The 20167-nt window shown below is 49.4% G+C and overlaps 1 protein-coding gene across 3 annotated transcripts in view; it reads left to right on the forward strand.

Moving 5' to 3' along the window:
* syt9b (synaptotagmin IXb) overlaps positions 1-20167 on the forward strand; it is a 155525-nt gene that overhangs the window by 122514 nt on the left and 12844 nt on the right. For 2 of the 3 annotated variants that reach the window (XM_038807899.1, XM_038807897.1), the window contains exon 6: positions 689-818. In XM_038807899.1, coding sequence (XP_038663827.1) covers positions 689-818 — 130 coding nt within the window. The remainder of the gene's footprint in view (positions 1-688; positions 819-20167) is intronic. The other variant, XR_005461911.1, reaches the window with a different exon arrangement.

The following is a 20167-nucleotide window of genomic DNA, read 5'->3' on the forward strand; positions in this document are numbered from 1 at the left end:
CAAAAATTCAGAAATTTCCTGTTTTGCAGGATCCAATGGCTTCCATGTCTAAGATCCCAAAATCTAGCTTTGCTGTGTCCCTGGAGCACAAATTGATAGTATCTACCCAGAGCCTGAGTGATACTGAATGTACTTCTCTCTGGAATCAATTGAAGTCAACTGTAAATCCAATAGATAGGATAGCCTAGTCATAGCAAGGAACTCTGAGGTTGTGAGTTCAAAGCCCACTGTGGGTCCTTGTGAAATTGTATTCAATGAGGAGAATAATTTGTCACCGGGTATCAGAAGATGATTATAAAAAACTACTAGGTTTCAGTTTTTTTTAAAAAATAGCAAATATTTCAGGGAAGGGATTTGAAGGGATCGTATACTCCCTACCGGGCCGGGTCTACACCCGACTCCGGTCTCAAGCCTGGTAATTGGACTCTCAATGACCTTGGGCCTTCCAGTGATGAACAAGAAAATTAGCTCATCCCTACCTCTCCATACAAAATGGGAAGAAAGAGCAAGTTTCCTGTTGTGGTAAATGAGAAAAAACTTCATCACCATATTCAGTTTATAAATGTAACCTGAGCGATTTCTCCAGTTCTTAAACTTCATTGTCTTCTAGTCATTCTGATCTGTTCGTTCAAGATGTGATCATTGTTTCAACTTTTTAAGGAAAATTATTATGGCAAATTTTTCACAGTGTAGGTCACAACGAGGTCATCGGTGTGTGTCGTGTGGGGAATGATGCAGAGAGGCTGGGTCGTGATCATTGGAGTGAGATGCTCAGCTATCCACGCAAACCTATCGCACATTGGCATCAGCTGGCAGAGGTAAGCAACTCATGATCTATCCACTAACCTGAAAAGAGTTTATATTGATGTGACAGAATTGTTCAAGGCAGTATATGTGCATGTGGAACACGCTGGATTGTGCTGTGCAACTCCCGGGACTGAGATAAATTAAGGTGGAAATTAGACCTCGTCGCACTTGCTTAGATATAAAAATGGGGACAACAAGGCACAGTCTTAGGGGAACTCCGCTCTGCACCCCAATCACATCTAATGAATATCAGACCCAAAATTAGGTCAGGCTATATTTCAGATGGCTGCCTAAAATCATTTCTATTAAACTTCCTTTTCACTTTCTCTGCTCTTGAAAATAATCCCAACAACTCCAGTCTCTTCACATTACTGAAGGCGCTCATTCCTGGCGCCATCCTTGTACATGCCCTCTGCCCCCTCTACAAATGCGAAAGGCATATTTCAATCATTTTGCTTGTTATCGTCCTTCAAGCCTCCTGCTTGAATTTAGAGCCAGGAAGCCAGGAGACCTTTCTTCTATGAATTTCAATTCAATTCAATTCAATGAATTTGATTCTGGATGGGGGGATTTTGGGGGCAAGGCGGGATCAAGGTATTGAACTTGATGATCAGCCATCGTCATAATGAATGGCAGAGCAGGTTCAAAGGACCGAAAGGCCTCCTCCGGCTTCTATTTTCTATGTCTGTTCTATGGATGATCCTTAAGACTTCTGCCAAATAGAATGGAGCTAGTTTGTCCTCCTTCTGTCTTCTGTGCCTCTTAATCTCTACATTAACCACTGATGTGCAGTTGTAAACTCTGCCTTGATACTGGAAGCCGGATCTAACTGAACCAGAATAAAGAGGAATGGGATCACTCCTGGTAATGATGGAGTCTTGCTGTGCTCCATTTCTGCATTGATTTGAGCCTTTGCATCCATTTCATGCTCCATGTTTAGTATCTTTACATCATTTTCTAATTTTAGTGTGCTGATGAGTGATCTCTTTAAACAAAAGTAATGCATTATTCACACCTACATTAAACCATCCTAACTGGTTTGTAAAGTAGAGAATTTGCCAGACACCATCTAATGAAGCAAAACTGAAGCAATTTGAGTTAAATTAATTTTATTCTAGAAGATCAAATTCCATGTATTATTGAAATTAAAGGTGTAATACCATTGATACCAACTTTACTATGTGGAAATTAGCAAATTATTGAGATTAAATATCCTTATGCCTTCTGTTTCGGATGGCAATACTTCTCAAATAGCTTCCACATTTTCACTGTAACATCGCTTTCCTGATGTGGTTTTATCTTGGTTTAAATTCCCTTCTATCCTTCAGGGACATGAGCAAGTTCAACGATTTACATTCATCTCTGACACTCAACTTGTTACAGATCTTGACTTGTTGGAAAGATAAGCAAATACCTCGAGTTCTGCTTCACAGTTCTGGTTTCCATGTTACACAACAGTAACTGATGGTGGTGCAAAAGAGATTTAAATGGAATATACCAGAACTAAGAGATTAGACAGAGATCTTTGTAGCCTCACTGGCTACAGGTGAGGTCCCAGAGGACTGGAGAATAGCCAATATTATTCCTTTGTTTAAAACAGGTAGCAAAGATAATCCAGAAAATTACAGGCTGGTGAACCTTACGTCAGTGGCAGGTAAATTATTAGAGCGGATTCTTTGAGACAGGATTTACTCCCATTTGGAAGCAAGTGGATGTATTAGTGAAAGGCTGTATGGTTTTGTGAAAGGACGATCGTGTTCACTAACTTGATTGGGTTATTCGAAGAAGTAACAAAGATGATTGATGAAGGTGGGAAAGTGGATATTGTTTACATGGACTTCAGTATGGCCTTTGACAAGGCCCCACCTGGCAGGCTGGTACAGAAGGTGAAGTCACACAGGATCGGGGCGAAATTCTCTGCAGACCGTCGTAACGCCGATTTCCGGCGAGCAAAATTGGTGTAGATGACTCCGGCGTGGGGGCCTTCTTTTAGGCGGCTATTCTCAGTTCCCGGAGGGGCCAGCAGCGGACTGACGCGATACGCGTCAGTTTCACCCGCTGCGGAAGTGGTGAGACCCGGCGTTTTTGGGGGGGGGGGGGGGGGAGAGAGAGAGACAGACCGGCATTGGGGGGGGGAGGAGGAGGAGAGAGACAGACCGGCATTTGGGGGGGGGGGGGGGGGGGAGGAGGGAGGAGAGAGACAGACAAGGCATTTGGGGGGGGGGGGAGAGAGAGAGCCAGACCGGCATTTGGGGGGGGGGGGGGGGGAGAGAGAGAGAGACAGTCCGGCATTGGGGGGGGGGAGGAGGAGGAGAGAGACAGACCGGCATTTTGGGGTGGGGGGGAGGAGGAGAGAGACAGACCCGGCATTTGGGGGGAGGGGGAAGGAGAGAGACAGACCCGGCATTTGGGAGGGGGGGGAGGAGAGAGACAGACCCGGCATTTGGGGGGGGGGGGGGGAGAGAGACAGACCCGGCATTTGGGGGGGAGGAGGAGGAGAGAGACAGACCGGCATTTGGGGGGGGGGAGAGAGAGAGACAGACCGGCATTGGGGGGGGAGGAGGAGGAGAGAGACAGACCGGCATTGGGGGGGGGGGGGGGGGGGAGGAGAGAGACAGACCCGGCATTTGGGGGGGGGGGAGAGAGAGAGACAGACCGGCATTTGGGGGGGGGGGAGAGAGACAGACCGGCATTTGGGGGGGGGGGGGGGAGGAGAGAGAGACAGACCCGGCGTTGGGGGGTTTGCGGCGTTGAGTTGAGAGGAGGGGGGGGGTTTGCGGCGTTGAATTGAGGGGGGGGGGTTTGCGGCGTTGAGTTGAGAGGGGGGGTTGCGGTGTTGAGTTGAGAGAGGGGGGCGGCGTTGGAGGGGGGGCGACGTTGGAGGGGGTAGGGGTGGTGAAGGGGGTAGGGGTGGTGAGGGGGGGGTTGGGGTAGGGGCTGCGGCGTGCAGAGAAGGGGGGCGACGGATGCCCGGGGCCAATGCACCGTCGCCCCCCCTTTGCACGCAGCTGCCCCTACCCCAACCCCCCCCCTCACCACCCCTACCCCCTTCACCACCCCTACCCCCCTCCAACGCCGCCCCCCCCCACTAACGCCGCACCCCCCCCCTCCCCCACTAACGGAGGAAGGAAGGGGGAGGAGGAAGGAAGGGGGGAGGAGGAAGGAAGGAGGGGAGGAGGAAGGAAGGGGGGAGGAGGAAGGAAGGGGGGAGGAGGAAGGAAGGGGGGAAGGAGGAGGAAGGGGGTAGGAGGAGAGAGGGGGGGTGTGGGTACCGGCCTTCAGAGGGAGGGGGGGGTGTGGGTACCGGCCTTCAGAGGGAGGGGGACGGGGTGTGGGTACCGGCGTTGAGGGGGGGGGGGGGGGACCCGGCGTTGAGGGGGGGGGGGGGGACCCGGCGTTGAGGGGGGGGGGGACCCGGCGTTGAGGGGGGGGGGACCCGGCGTTGAGGGGGGGGGGGACCCGGCGTTGAGAGGGGCGGACCCGGCGATGCCGCAACCCCCCCCCATGCCGCAACCCCCCCCCCGATGCCGCAACCCCCCCCCCCGATGCCGCAACCCCCCCCCCCCCCCCCGACACTGAACGGCGTCAACCATCATCATGGTTGACGCGTTTTAAAGCTACTGTGATTTCGCCGACGTGACCCATGGCCACGTCGGCGGGACTTCGGCCCATCCGGGCCGGAGATTTGTGGAAACAAAAATATAATGAAATCCAGCCGGCGCCAGCTGTTTTCAGAGGCTGCCGGCGGGATTTGCACAGCGCCGGTTTTTGGCCGGTCAGAGAATTAAAAACCCTGCGGGAGCGGGATTAACGCCGCTGCCGGCCGATTCTCCGACCCTGCGTGGGGTCGGAGAATTTCGCCCCAGAGGTGAGTTAGCAAGATGATACAGATCTGGCTCAGTCATAGAAGACAGAGAGTAGTAATGGAAAGATGCTTTTCTGAGTGGAGGGCTGCGACTAGTTGTGTTCCACAGGGATCAGTGCTGGGACCTTTGCTGTTTGTAGTATATATATATATATATATATATAAATGATTTGGAGGAAAATGTAACTGGTCTGATTAATAAATTTGCAGATGACACAAAGGTTGGTGGAATTACGGATAGAGATGAGGACTGTCAGACGATATAGCAGGGTATAGATCGGTTGGTGACTTGGAAAGAGAGATGGCAGATGGAGTTTAATCTGGACAAATGTGAGGGAATACATAGAACATAGAACATAGAACAGTACAGCACAGAACAGGCCCTTCGGCCCTCAATGTTGTGCCGAGCCATGATCACCCTACTCAAACCCACGTATCCACCCTACACCCGTAACCCAACAACCCCCCCCCCCCTCAACCTTACTTTTATTAGGACACTATGGGCAATTTATCATGGCCAATCCACCTAACCCGCACATCTTTGGACTGTGGGAGGAAACCGGAGCACCCGGAGGAAACCCACGCACACAGGGGGAGGACATGCAGACTCCACACAGACAGTGACCCAGCCGGGAATCGAACCTGGGACCCTGGAGCTGTGAAGCATTTATGCTAACCAACATGCTACCCTGCTGCCCCTACATTTTGGAAGGTTTAATACAGGTGGGAAATATACAGTAAATGGCAGAACCCTTAAGAGTATTGACAGACAGAGGGGTCTGGTTGTACAGATCCACAGGTCACTGAAAGTAGCAACACAGGTGGAGAAGGTAGTCAAAAAGGCATACAGCATGCTTGGCTTTAAGTATACAAATTGGCAAGTCATGTTGCAGATGTATAGTTCGGCCCCACTTGGAATGTAATGTTCAATTCTGGTCGCCACACTGCCAGAAGGATGCGGAGGCTTTGGAGAGGATACAGATGAGGTTACCAGGATGTTGCCAGGTATGGAGGGCATTAACTATGAGGAGAAGTTGGATAAACTTGGTTTGTTCTCATTGGAACGACTGAGGTTGAGGGACAACATGATGGAAGTCTACAAAATTATGAGGGGCATGGACAGAATGGATAGTCAGAGGTTTTTTTTTGTCTCTTGACAAATAAATGAATAGGATAGGAATAGAGAGTGTAGAATGTTTTAGGTTAGGCATGCAGCATGGTCGGTGCAGGCTTAGGGGGTAAAAGGGCCTGTTCCTGTACTTCTCTTCGATTTTTGCTTCTATTAGACCTATCAGGAAAGATTAAACAGGTGAGGGCTCTTTTCTCTAGAAAAGAGAAAACTGGAGGGTGACCTGATAAATTTTAATGAAAGGGTTTGACAGGATAGATGTGGGAATATGTCCCCGCTTATGGATAGACAAAAACAAGAGCAATTAAATACAAAAGAGTCACAACTAAATCCAATAGACAACTCTGGAGAAACTCCTTTATCCAGAGAGTGAGGAAATTGTGGAACACACAAGCAGTTTTAATGAATGGCATACATACATTTAAGAGGAAGCTGGATATGGAAATGAGATGGAGAAGGGATAGAGGCTTATATTGATGGGGTGAGGTGAAGAGGGGTGGAAGGAGGCTGATGTGAAACATAAACATTAGAATGGGCTGGTTGGCTGAATGGCGCATTCCTGTGTGCTACAAATGCTCTGCATTGACTTGCTAATATTGCAATTGTCAGTTGCCCTCTCATCCATCTTTTCATATAAAGGCCAACTAAATTATTGTGAACAATAGTAACAAACAAGGGATGTGATTGTGTGACTTTCCAGATCCATAGGACGGGATTCTCCCGTACCCGGTGGGGCGGAGGGTCCCGGCGGAACGGAGTGGCGTGAATCACTCCGGCGTCGGCCCACCCCAAAGGTGCGGAATCCTCCACACCTTCAGGGGCTAGGCCGGCGCCAGAGTGGTTTGTGCCCCGCCCCTGGCGTGGAAGGCCTTTGTTGATTTGCTGTTTATTCTGCACTAAAGATGCAATATCAATATAGGTTTATTATGCACTTTTGGGAACTGGTTGAACACTAGGGGAGGGAAGGAGTGAGGGTTGGTTCACTGTTTCACTGTTTGTTGTTAACTTTTACCTGGAATCGTGTTTGTTTTTGTTTTACCTTTGGTGTTATTTGACGAAAATGTTGAAAATGTGAAGAATAAAAAGATACAAAAAAAAATAGGTCAAATTTAAAGGAGACATTTTAAAACATAACCGTCTTGTGAAGTCATGCATTGATAACAGAGACAAAGGAGAAAATATACAACTTTACAAAGCTCGTTTTCGTCACAGTGCAATAGAAATATACGGCTATTGACGGTATCCATAGATTCTTTCTCAAAGGATGGAGTCAGATTACCTTGAATCACCTTTCTCGCTCCTCCCTTTGTCTCGTGATGCAATGAAAGTGTTTATAGCAATGTTTTGATAACATTCAAAATAAATAGTTTTTCCTTCGATCAAACATCAGGGAAATAAGTTTCTACTTTGAGTACAGTTGGGAAATTGGGTATTAATTGCATTTGAAATTGTACTGGTTAGATTACATTTCAAGTTTCCCCAATAATGTTCCCCAATAAAGCCCCAGTAAGTGGCTTTTCACAGTCACTTAATTGAAGCCTACTTGTGACAATAAGCGATTATTGTTATAATTTATTTGCTTAATCGCAAACATAAAAATGTCCAAATACAAGCTCGTAATTCAGTGTATCGACACATTGTTCTTTTTCCCCTTTCCATGAAAAAAGCATTTTGAATGGTAACATGACACAATAATACTGCAATCACAAACAATAAATGTTTTTAACCAAATTGTCTAGTCCACCACCTGTGAGAAACCTACTTTTAAGTCACCCAAAAATCTATTCTGAAACATATACTAGCTTCATTGGTCAAATCAGTTACTTAATTAAAACTAAAATAAAACTTTTTAAAACATGCTTACAAGAAATAAGAGTAGGAATGTACTTCTGAGGCTGTATAAGGATCTGGTCAGACCCTATTTGAAGTATTGTGAGCAGTTTTGGGCCCTGTATCTAAGAAATGATGTGCTGGCCTTAGAAAGGGTCCAGAGGAGTTTCTCAAGCATGATCCCCGGAATGAAGAGCTTGCCAAATGAGGAGCAGTTGAGGACTCTGGGTCTGTACCCGTTGGAGTTTAGAAGGTTGAAGCGGATCTTTTTGAAACATACAGGATACTGAGAGGCCGAGAAAGAGTGGAGAGGATGGTTCCACGAGTAGGAAAATCTAGAACCCGAGGGCACAGCCTCAGACTGAGGAGACGATCCTTCAAAACAGAGATGAGGAGGAATTTCTTCAGCCAGAGGGTGGTGAATCTGCGGAACTCTTTTCCGCAGAAGGCTGTGGAGGCCAGGTCACGAATGTCTGAAAGATAGAGATAGATAGGTTCTTGATTAATAAGGGGATCAAGGGTTATGGGGAGAAAGCAGGAGAATGGGAATGAGAAACATATCAGCCATAATTGAATGGCGGAGCAAACTCAATGGGCCGATGGCCTAATTTTGCTCCTATATCTTAAGGTCGTATGGCATTTGAACCTAAACACAAGTTTAAAAATAATTAACTGACTGTAAAATGCTTTAAGATGTCCACTATAGTCATTAAAGTTGCTTTATGTGAATGCAAGTTTTTCTTTGTTTTTCTTTAATGGAGGATTACAAAATTACGAAAGGTTTGAAAGAGTAACTGGTGAATTATTGGTCTCACTGTTTCGTGAATTAGTAACAGTTAATACCATCAAAAAGAATTCTGCACCTCTCTAAGACTCCTTCAGCAGCATCTTACAGATCTCTACCAGCCATAAGAGAAAGGACCACAGAAACATGGGAATACCGCTGCAACCTGAGAGTTGCCCTCCAAATCAACCACCACCCAGACTTGGAAATATATCTCCATTTCTTCACTGTCCATGGGTCACAATCCTGGAACTCCCTCCCTAACAGCACTGTAACTGTATCTACACCACATGAACCACAGCTGTTCAAGAAAGCTGCTCACAGTCACCTTCTCAAGGGCAGTTATGGATGGGAAGCAAGAGTTGGACTAGCCAGTGACGACCACATTCTGACAATGATTCTTTTAAAGAATGCAAGGGGTCAGGGACTAAGATTTACTTGTTCAATAAAAAAAAGACGTTAGAACACTTGTTTTTTCACACAGTACATGGAATGATTTACTGCTGGTGTCCAACAAGGAAGAGGCAGCAGACCTGGGAAAATAACAGTGTTTAAAGATATTTGGTGTTATGAATGTATGAATCGCCTGGCAATTTGTGTAACAGGGAGAGAAAGGCCATGCATTGCAAATTACCAAGTTACGATTTGTGTTACTCCACCTTGTAGAAACAGCTGGCCACCCTCAACCTCCTTACAAATTTCAAGAAATTGATGCCCTTGTCCATTAAACTCACCATAGAAAGTGAAGGCTGATACTTCACAATGCAAAGACCCTTTTTAATGAGATTTGTATTATCCAGCCTAGTAACACAACAACGTAAACGGTGGAGGTTTTCCCACAGGCAGTGAACTGTTCGAGATCTTTAAAATTTTAAACGCATATTTATTAAATTATATATATATATTTTCTTTCCATCTCTTTTTTTTTCTCTCTCTCTCTTCATCCAATCTTTATTTCCCTCTCTTTAATACTCCTTCTGGTCCTGATTTGACTCTAATTCTCTCATTTCCTTCCCTGTCATTCCTCAACCTGTTCCTTTCTCAGTCTTTAAATCTCACATGTTAAGAGGATAGGCTGTTGGTCCTGTCATTCACTGTGGTCTCAAATCCCCTTTTACACTCGCTGCACTGTCAGCACACATGCCCAGCACCTTACATGACAAAGGAACTTTGAACCCCACAACAAACTCCATGCCATTAAGTAAATTAGAAGATAATTGTATAATATTTTAAAAGGAATATAGAAGGTTTCTGGAAAAGGACTGTAAGTAGGATTAGAGAAGATAACTCGATCCGAGGGGCTAGCTAGCAGCAGCACATATGACGGACAGTCATAGAGTCATACAGTGCAGAAGAGGCCATTCAGCCCATCGAGTCTGCACTGACAAAACTACACTAAGGGCACAATTTGGTGGGAAAAAAGAGTTCCGTTTTAGTCATTTAGCGGGGTGTTTCCCAGCGCTTGCAGCGCCCAGAATGACTTACTATTAAAAGGGAGTCAACTTCTTTTTTGGGTTTTGGTGAGAAATGTCCAGCCAAGGCCTCACTTAGATCCATTTCCTGCACTAACGAGCTCACCCTGTCCATATACCTCATAATCTTATACACCTCATCAGGTCCCCCCTCAGCCTTCTCTGCTCTAAAGAAAACAACCTGAGCCTATCCAGCCTCACTTCATCGCTCACATGCTCCATCTTGGTGGATCTGTTCTCACCTCCTCCAATGCTATCACATCCTTCCTATAGTGAGGCAACCAGAACTACACACAGTACTTCATCTGTGGCCCAACCAACTTTGTGTACAGCTCCTCCACATTCTCATCTATATTGTCCATATATATATATATATATCATGAACATTAATGGACCCAGTGGTACGCCACTGGACATTGGCCTCCAGTCACACAAACATCCTCTACCACCACCTTCTGTCTCCTCCCACTAAGGATGGCCTCCTTCTGTGCTATAATTTTGACAATTCCTTTCATTTTAATGGCAACATTAAACAATAAACAGATTAACAGCTGCTTTAAAATGGCAGACAAATTAACATTTGATGAATTGAATGTTGATAATATAGTAGAAGGCCTCTCTTGTGTTCCTGTATTTGGGACCACTTATGTGTCTGCTCTCTGACCACCTGAATTTAACAAACGGCTGGACAAAGCCAGCCCACTGTCCAAAAGTTCAAGTATTGAACTGAATCATTTGTTCTCCATATTCCTGTAAAGCCCCATCTCCACTGAGCCTGTCTATCCTGATAATTTGATTGAAGGACTAGAGGTATCTCCTCTGATCATTTTAGTGGAAGCTAAATAATGCTCTCCACAAATTGTGATGTGCTATGTATGTGTTCGGAATTGTAGCATCTTACAACACATTCAGTCCACCGTGCTTGCTAAAGAGCATTCGATTAATCTCATTGCCCTGCGCTTTTTCCATAGTCCTGAATATTTTTTACTTTTCAACATTTATCCAATTCTTTTTTAAAAGCTAGTAATTATTTTGCTTCCATACCACCCTTTCAAACAATGCATAACAATTCACATAACAATTCGCAGTGAAAAAAAAATCTCATCTTGCGTCTGGTTCTTTTGGCAAGTACATTATTACATTATTACAATTAAGCAATTATTATTAGTATTATTATTATGTGTCCTTTGGTTATTCCCGCACCTCCCAATGGAAACTTGAATAGTGTAAAATTTGAATACTACCTTTGATGAAAATCATAATATAAATGCATATTTTCAATTACTTCAGTAATGATAACAATTACAAACAAAATCATTTTCAGTTGGACTGATTGATTCCCCAGTGAACTAACAAAGCTCATGAAAATGGGATCAGTTCCAACCCAGATGGCATAACTATATTGGTAGCTGTGAAGGTTTGGATGCATGATATGTTCAACCAGGTGCCTTACAGGTCATTGGCTTCATGAAATCTGCTCAGTGTCAACAGAATTAGGCAAAACCGCCCCAAGCCTCTCAGAAAATACAACTTGTCATGAAAGAAGATTTTAAAAAATAGGGGCAGGAATAGGTCATACTACCCCTCAAGCCAGCTCCACCATTCAATAAGATCATGGCTGAACTTTTATTGCAGCTCCACTTTTCCCCCTGATTCCCACATCCCGGGCGGAGTTCTCCGCTCCCGCGAAAAATCGGGAAGGCCGTCGTGAACTCGGCCGAGTTTCACGATGGCTCTACACGGCCAATTTCCTGAACGATTCTGGCCCCGGAAATGGGCTAGGAGCGGGGCCTCAGGAACCACGTGGGGAATGACGGCAAAAAGCCAGCGACCCCGGGATGACGCCAGAATGGCGCCCAAGTGACGCTGCTCAGCGTCGTAAAATGGCGCGAGCGACCAAACCCAGTGAGGGCCTGACAGTGACGGAGCCACGGAGGGCCGCGCCGAGGTTCGGGGAGACTGACCTCGAGACCCTCCTCGATGAGGTGGAGCAATGGAGGGGCATCATCTGCCCTAGAAGAGGGCATCGCCACCCTGCCAGCGCTGTGCGACGGGCCTGGCGTGAGGTGGGCACGGCAGTGAGTGCTGTGGGGCAGACCTCTCGGTCTGGGGAGCAGTGCCGGAAGAAGCTCCACGACCTCACCAAGGCTGCCAGGGTAAGTGCCAAGAGGGTGCCCCCGGGTCACAACAATCCCCCATGTCCCTCATCACCCATCTCCCCCCACTGGGCATGAGTGAGTGGAGGGTGGTTAGCCAAGTTGTCACAGACCCACATGAGCGCTGCGACCCCCTGGAGAGATGCCATGGTTTAGCTGCAACTTTCCCCCCAACCTGTGCCAATATCTGAACGCCCTGATGTTCCTTGCCGAATTGTGATGATCTATCCATGCCCCCCCCCCCCCCCCCCCCCACAACCACCCAAACAGGACAAGACTGCTCACAACAACCGGGAGCAGAACAGGACCGGAGGGGGTTCACCCATTATGCACCCCCTGACAGTCTTTGAAGAGAGGGCACTGGACCTTGCTGGGGGACCTGGCACACGGGAGGTCGCGCAATGCGAGGTTGGAGGTGCAGAACCAAGTGAGACAACCCTGCATGACAACCCCCCCCCCCAGCCCATCCTCTGTCCCCTCACACTCTACCCACTGGACCCCCCATCCTCTGTCCGCTCACACTCTACCCACTGGACCCCCCATCCTCTGTCCCCTCACACTCTACCTACTGGACCCCCCCATCCTCTGTCTCCTCACACTCTACCCACTGGACCCCCCATCCTCTATCCCTCACACTCTACCCACTGGACCCCCCACCCTCTGTCCCCTCACACTCTACCCAGTGGACCCCCCCATCCTCTGTCCCCTCACGCTCTACCCACTGGACCATCCTACGGCCCGGCCCGAGCGTGCTAACTAACCCCGTATTACTCTGTTCCCTAGGGCGTGCTCACGAATGTCCAGGGCCGTCTGCTGCCACATACAGGTGCCCATCTGCCATGACCACTGCACGCCAGAGGGTGGCAGGAGGTCAGCCAGGAGTGCCATCCTCCCAACCCCGGACCCCCGAGTAGGACGCACAAAGGACGGCGACACACTCAACAGAGTCACCTGAGGGAGAACCAGACTTGGGCCGTGTGCAGACTGCGCTCGGATATGACTGGAACGAGGACACAGCTGATTTTATGACGGACGAGGACCTAGAGCTTGTGGCACTGCTATCTCCCACACCATCCACCATCCCAGAGACACTCGCACCTCCGTCCCACAGTGAGGTTTGAGGGTCACCGGGCTCCCCGAGGGAGGAGGAGGTTCTGGGGCCCGTCCCATTACCTCCATCACGGGACGTCCCTGAACGCTCGGCCTCCCCCCGTCCCATCCCTGGTGTATCAGGTGGGCAGCAAGCAGAGCAGGGTGGCACCACGTCATCCGAAACGCCCGCGGAGCAGCCTGGCCCATCAAGGCTGGGTCGCCCCAGGAAACGAGTGCCGTCGGGGAGACATGTCGCAGGGGGTGATTCGCAACAGTCCGCCTCCACTCCTGCTGTATCATCTGGGGATTCACTTAGATGTAGTGGTAGGGTCCATAAGGCAATGAAGAGGGACACATAGTAAGTTGGCACGGGTGAAGGGCACAGTTTAATTGTAGGGGCTAGGGCACCTGTACATAAAATTCACCATTAAACGCACTGTTGCACCTAACGTGTAAGTGTAATTTTTTCGTTGACACAGGGATCGTGATGGTGACCGAGTGTCGCTGGGGTTGACGAGCGGTAAAACTTCGGTGCCGGGTGTGCAGCCCCTTCCCCCCCCCCACTCCCTCCCACAGCTACCCCACGCAGACACGTGATGGAGTGTCCCTGACGAACTCAGCGACCACCGAGATGGATGGTTCAGCGATTGCCATGAGTCAGACTTTGTCTAATGATTCTGAGCTCACAGCTCATCGCAGAGCGGGCTGTCATCATTCAACATGGCACTGATCACACCCGCTGACACAGCCATCAATGTCGTGCCATACCGTTGTGCCGCAGTGGTAAGGGTGATTTAGAACTGGAGCAGTATACGCAGAACGGGGGGGGTGGGGGTGGCAGTTGTGTGCTGACCGTTTGCACGACTGGTGATCCAGGTGGTAGTGTTGGTGTTCAGCGGGCATGCGACGCGGGAATCTTGCTGCCACCAACGCGTCGCGTGCCCGCTGTCCTCGCCGGAGCCGTCGTGCAGCCTCCTGGGCATTACCAGCACCCGGGTCGTGTCTGCGTGCTGCGCCTGACACACCACCAACCTCCTCCACCTCCACCTCCTCCTCCTCCTCCTCCGTCTCCGTGTTGGCACCACTGCCAGTGGCTTCTCCCTCCGACTCCTGCACCAGGGCATCTCCCCTCTGCATCGCGATGTTGTGCAGCGCACGGCAGACCACAACAATGCGAGCGACCCTGTCGGGCTGGTACTGCAGGGCCCCTCCGGAGCGGTCCAGGCACCTGAATCGCATTTTCAGCATACCGAAGCAGCGCTCCATTACACCCCTGGTTGCTGCATGGGCCTCATTGTAAAGGATCTCCACGTTGGTCTGAGGCCTCCGTATGGGCATCATCAGCCACGACCTCAGTGGATAACCTCTGTCGCCCAGCAACCAGCCCCTCCGCCGGGGAGCCGTCCCTCAAACATATCAGGGATGAATGACTGCGCAAGAATGTACACATCATGCACACTCCCAGGGAACCTTGCGCACACGTGCATGATCCTCATGTGGGGGTCGCATACCACCTGGATATCCATGGAGTATGTCCCCCTCCTGTTTGTGAACACCTCCCTGTTGCCTGCAGGCGGGCTCATGGGGACGTGAACACAATCAATGAACCCCTGGACCATCGGTATCCCGGCCACATTGACAAATGCATGGGCCCGTGCGTCTTGACTTGCTCTGTCCTCGGGAAAGGTGATCTACCGGTCGGCGATGGCATAGAGGGCATCGGTCACATCCCGGATGCACCTGTGCACCGATGACTGCGACATCCCGGATAGGTCCCTGCTCGGAGACTGGAAGGAGCCGGTCGCATAAAAGTTAAGTGCCCCCGTCACCTTGACGGCAACCGGGATCGCGTGTCCTCCTCCCGTTCCACGTGGGGCTAGGGGCGCCATGAGGTGGCGGATATGTGTCACCGTCTCTCTGCTCAACCGGAGTCTCCTCCTGCAGGTGATGTTCGGCATTGTCTCAAAAGAGATCTGGCCACGGAACACCCTAGGCCTCGATCGTCGCCTCTGACGCCTTGGCTCCACCATCAATGCCTCCTCCTCCTCCCCCCCCATGCTGCTCGACGACGGTCAACTCCGCGGCCCTTCCCTCTGCTGCTGCAGCTGGCCCTGCATCCACTATGGGATGTGGCTGTGGACGCTGCTCGATCTCCAGCTGCAGTGCAGCAGCCCCAACAACTGTGCTGAACATAGCCGTTCGGTTTGAATACATTTTGCTCACCTACAGAAGGGTGGTGGGGGGCAGAGAAACAAAATGTTAGACGGAGGTGATTCGACACCTCGGCAGCTGTCTGCCACGGGATACCTGTGTGTCCCGGTGGCCTGGTCGCGCTGCTGACACGCGGCCAGCCTAACCCCTGGTCACTTTCTGCATCCAACGGGCAGTTAACAACACGTCCTCCTCACCGGTGCGTCAGTGGGCTGTGGCCATCAGCCACAGGGGAACCAGCGGCCGTGTCCTCGTCACCATCCTGCCATGGCAGGGCGGCTGACATGTTGCATCCGGGGTGGACGACCCACTCCACTCCACTCACTCCCTCTCTCCCCCCCACACTTCTCCCTCTCCCCCCCACACTTCCCCCTCTCCCCCCCCCCGCCCACTTCTCCCTCTCCCCCTCCCCTCTCCCCCCCCCCACTTCCCCTCTCCCCCCCCCCACTTCTCCCTCTCCCCCCGCCCATTTCTCCCTCCCCCGCCCACTTCTCCCTCTCCCCCCCCCACTTCTCCCTCTCCCCCCCACTTCTCCTCTCCCACTTCTCCCTCTCCCCCCCCACTTCTCCCTTCCCCCCCCACTTTCTCCCTCTCCCCCCGACTTCTCCCTCTCCCCCCCACTTCTCCCTCTCCCCATCACTTCTCCCTCTCCCCCCGCCCACTTCTCCCTCCCCCCGCCCACTTCTCCCTCCCCCCGCCCACTTCTCCCTCTCCCTCCCCACTTCTCCCTCTCCCCACTTCTCCCTCTCCCCTCTACTTCTCCCTCCCCCCCACTTCTCCCTCTCCCCCCCCACTTCTCCTCTCCCCCCGACTTCTCCCTCTCCCCCCCCCACTTCTCCCTCTCCCCCCCCACTTCTCCCTCTTCCCCCCCACTTCTCCCTCTCCCCCCCCCCCCCCACTTCTCCCTCTCCCCCCCCCCCCCCACTTCTCCCTCTCCCCCCCCCACTGGCCGCTGCGTTCTCGGGGTTGCCTTCCCCAGCTTGCCAAGACTCCGCGACGGTCCGCTCACCTCCTCACTCCTTGTTAGCCAGCACGACTGGCTGGCGACTTTAAATAGCAGGTGTGAACGGTGACGTACTGACCTTGCGTCAAGACGTCGGGACTTCGGCCCATCCGGCCCGGAGAATTGCGGGGGTGCCGGGGAAGCGACTTTTTGCCTGCGTCGGGCGATTCGCCATGGTTTTGCGCGCGATACACGATTACAACAATTTGGCTGGTTGGAGCATAGCGGGAGCGCGTCGGACCGGCGTCGCGGGGAAAAAACGGCACCGCCCACTATTCTCCCAACCGGCGTGGGGTCGGAGAATCTCGCCCCCCTTATTTCCTTATCATAGAATTTTTCATAGATTTTACAGTGGAGAAGGAGGCCATTTGGCCATCGAGTCTGCACTGGCTCCTGGAAAGAGCACCCTACCCAAGGTCAACACCTCCACCCTATCCCCATAACTCAGTAACCCCACCCAACACTAAGGGCAATTTTATACACTAAGGGCAATTTATCATGGCCAATCCACCTAACCTGCACATCTTTGGACATCTTATTGATCTCAGTCTTGAACCTACTGAGCATTCTCTGGGGCAGAGACTTCCAAAGATTCATAACCCTCTGAATTAAGAAATGTATCTTAATCTCTATCCTAAATGGCTAACTCCTTATCCTGAGACTTATGTCTCCTAGTTCTAGATTCACAGCCGGGGGAAATGGCCTTTCAGGATTTAGCTTGTCAAGGCCTCTTAGAATTTTATATGCTTCAATGAGATTCTTGTAAACATGGAATAATTATAAGGCCATTCTATTTACTCTCCTCATAGAACAACCTTCTCATCCCAAGGGCCAATCTTATATTACTGTTTGAAGATGTCATCAGTGTGATTTGGATGGAGTCTCTGACCAATGTTGTGCTTGATTCGCAAGTATGCCTCTCTGTTCCAAGGTGGTGAAAGGTGTTCCAGTTGAAGCATCAATATCACTTTTTGAGTGCACATCAAATCCTGTCTTGTGGTTTCTCAGTAGTTCCCGATTTTGCCAAATTTAACAAATTTTGTCCATGAGTTAAAGTGCAAAAATGACAGGCCGAAATGACAGATTAAGCAATCACATTCAATATCTCAATTGAGTGAATAGTGCACAAGTTAGACATTTGTGAAAATTAAATCCGAATTCAATTTGCGATGGTTTTGATCCATTCCAGAAGCAGAGGCAGCCCGCCATTGTCCAGTGGCAGGATCTTCTGGTCCCACCGCTGTCAATGAGATATCCCATTGAATCCACCTCATGCTGCTGGGAAACCCACGGCCGGGATGCCCCTTCGGCGAGACCGGAAGATCCTGCTGGTGTGAACAGTCAAAAGGTCTCATCCAATGTCTTGTCAGTACATCTAAAGAATGGACAAATAAAAATGGTCATTGATGAGACATTGTCTGAATTTACCACCTCTTTGGATGCTCAGTGATCATTCCTTTTATTGTTCTGTACTTTGGCTGTGACACCTCCCCTCCCCTCCCCCACCCTCCACTCCCTAAAGGTAGTTCATTCCATTAGCTAATTGTAGGATTCATTCATCCACCTTTTAGTGGCATCTGCTCCTTTGGTGTTCCTTTTGACCCTTCTCTAGGTACTTGACTGCCCAAAGACACTGGCAAGTTCTGCAACTGGCTGGATCATGTGACCACTATTTCCTGTGATCTTGCCGCCTCCCCTCCTCTGTAATCTATTCAGCTCTCCAACAATCTGTGATTCTCAAATTCTGGCCTCTTGCATATCTCAGATTTTCATGACTTAATAATAATCTTTATTGTCACAATAACAATAACAAGGATCTGTTTTGGGGCCGTTGCTGTTTGTCATTTTTATAAATGACCTGGAGGAGGGCGTAGAAGGATGGGTGAGTAAATTTGCAGATGACACTAAAGTCGGTGGAGTTGTGGACAGTGCAGAAGGATGTTACAAGTTACAGAGGGACATAGATAAGCTGCAGAGCTGGACTGACAGGTGGCAAATGGAGTTTAATGCAGAAAGGTGTGAGGTGATTCATTTTGGAAGGAATAACAGAAAGGCAGAGTACTGGGCGAATGGTAAGATTCTTGGTAGTGTGGACGAGCAGAGAGATCTCGGTGTCCATGTCCATAGATCCCTGAAAGTTGCCACCCAGGTTGAGAGGGTTGTTAAGAAGGCGTACGGTGTGTTAGCTTTTATTGGTAGAGGAATTGAGTTTCGGAGCCATGAGGTCATGTTGCAGTTGTACAAAACTCTGGTGCGGCCGCATTTGGAGTATTGTGTGCAGTTCTGGTCGCCACATTATAGGAAGGATGTGGAAGCATTGGAAAGGGTACAGAGGAGATTTACAAGAATGTTGCCTGGTATGGAGGGAAGATCATATGAGGAAAGGCTGAAGGACTTGAGGCTGTTTTCGTTAGAGAGAAGAAGGTTAAGAGGTGACTTAATTGAGGCATACAAGATGATCAGAGGATTAGATAGGGTGGACATTGAGAGCCTTTTTCCTCGGATGGTGATGTCCAGCATGAGGGGACATAGCTTTAAATTGAGGGGAGATAGATATAGGACAGATGTCAGAGGTAGGTTCTTTACTCAGAGAGTAGTAAGGGCGTGGAATGCCCTGCCTGCAACAGTAGTGGACTCGCCAACACTAAACGCATTCAAATGGTCATTGGATAGACATATGGACAGTAAGGGAATAGTGTAGAGGAACTTTTGAGGGGGTTTCACAGGACGGCGCAACATCGTGGGCCGAAGGGCCTGTACTGCGCTGTAATGTTCTATGTTCTATAACGCTGCAATGAGGTTAATGTGAAAATCCCCTAATCGCCACATTCCGGCGCCTCTCCCTCCACAGAGGGAGAATTCAGAATGTACAAATTACCTAACAGCACATCTTTCAGGACTTGTGGGAAGAAACCGAGGCATCCAGAGGAAACCCACACAGACATAGGAAGAACGTGCAGACTCCACACAGACAGTGACCCAAGCCAGAATCGAAACTGGGACCCAGGAGCTGTGAAGCAACAGTGCTAACCACTGTGCTACCGTGCTACCCACTATTTCACCATTCTCACCAATTTTTACCATTGGTAGCCTTACCTTCAGCTATCGAGGCCCTAAGCTCTACAATACCCTCCTTAAAGCACTCAGCCTCTCAATATCCCTCCTCATTTAAAACATTCCTTAAAAATGACCTCTTTGACCAAGATTTTGGTCACCTGCTCTAATATCTCATATGTGGTGCTGTGTTAAATTTTGTGTGAAACTGCTCCTGTGCGGACTCATACCATGTTAAAGGCGCCATATAAATATAAATTCTTGTTGCTGTTGATCAACCCTGGGTGATACCATCTATTATCAATGGAATAAACTCTGTGCAGAGAGGTGATGTTGCATCATGTGCATATCAGCAGAAGAATGTGGAACTTGGTATGACAGCAAGTAGCTGGGACAAATAGCATTGATGTATTTAAGAGCAACAAAATAAATGCTGAGAGTATAGGAGGATTTGCTGACTGGGTGGGAGGAGGTTCATGTGATGCAAAATCACCAATCTTTGGTTGGGCCGAATGGCCTGATTCTGAGCAGTAAATTCTTTGCAATTCCACATAACTTCTCTTTTCCATATTCCACGTTCAGAAAGTGAAGCAGATGAGTAATGGGACACTTTTTTTTTCCATTTCCTCCTCCTCCTCCTCAGTTGCGTTCCTTGTGAATATGTGGTGTCCTGTTGGGAATTATGTGACAGAAGTTTTATGCTTCCACTTCACAGGCTTCTGATGTGTAAAAAGGCAAGATTTTATTCATTCATCAACCCTTTA

This window comes from Scyliorhinus canicula, chromosome 9, assembly GCF_902713615.1.
Source record: "Scyliorhinus canicula chromosome 9, sScyCan1.1, whole genome shotgun sequence".
Lineage (NCBI taxonomy): Eukaryota > Metazoa > Chordata > Chondrichthyes > Carcharhiniformes > Scyliorhinidae > Scyliorhinus > Scyliorhinus canicula.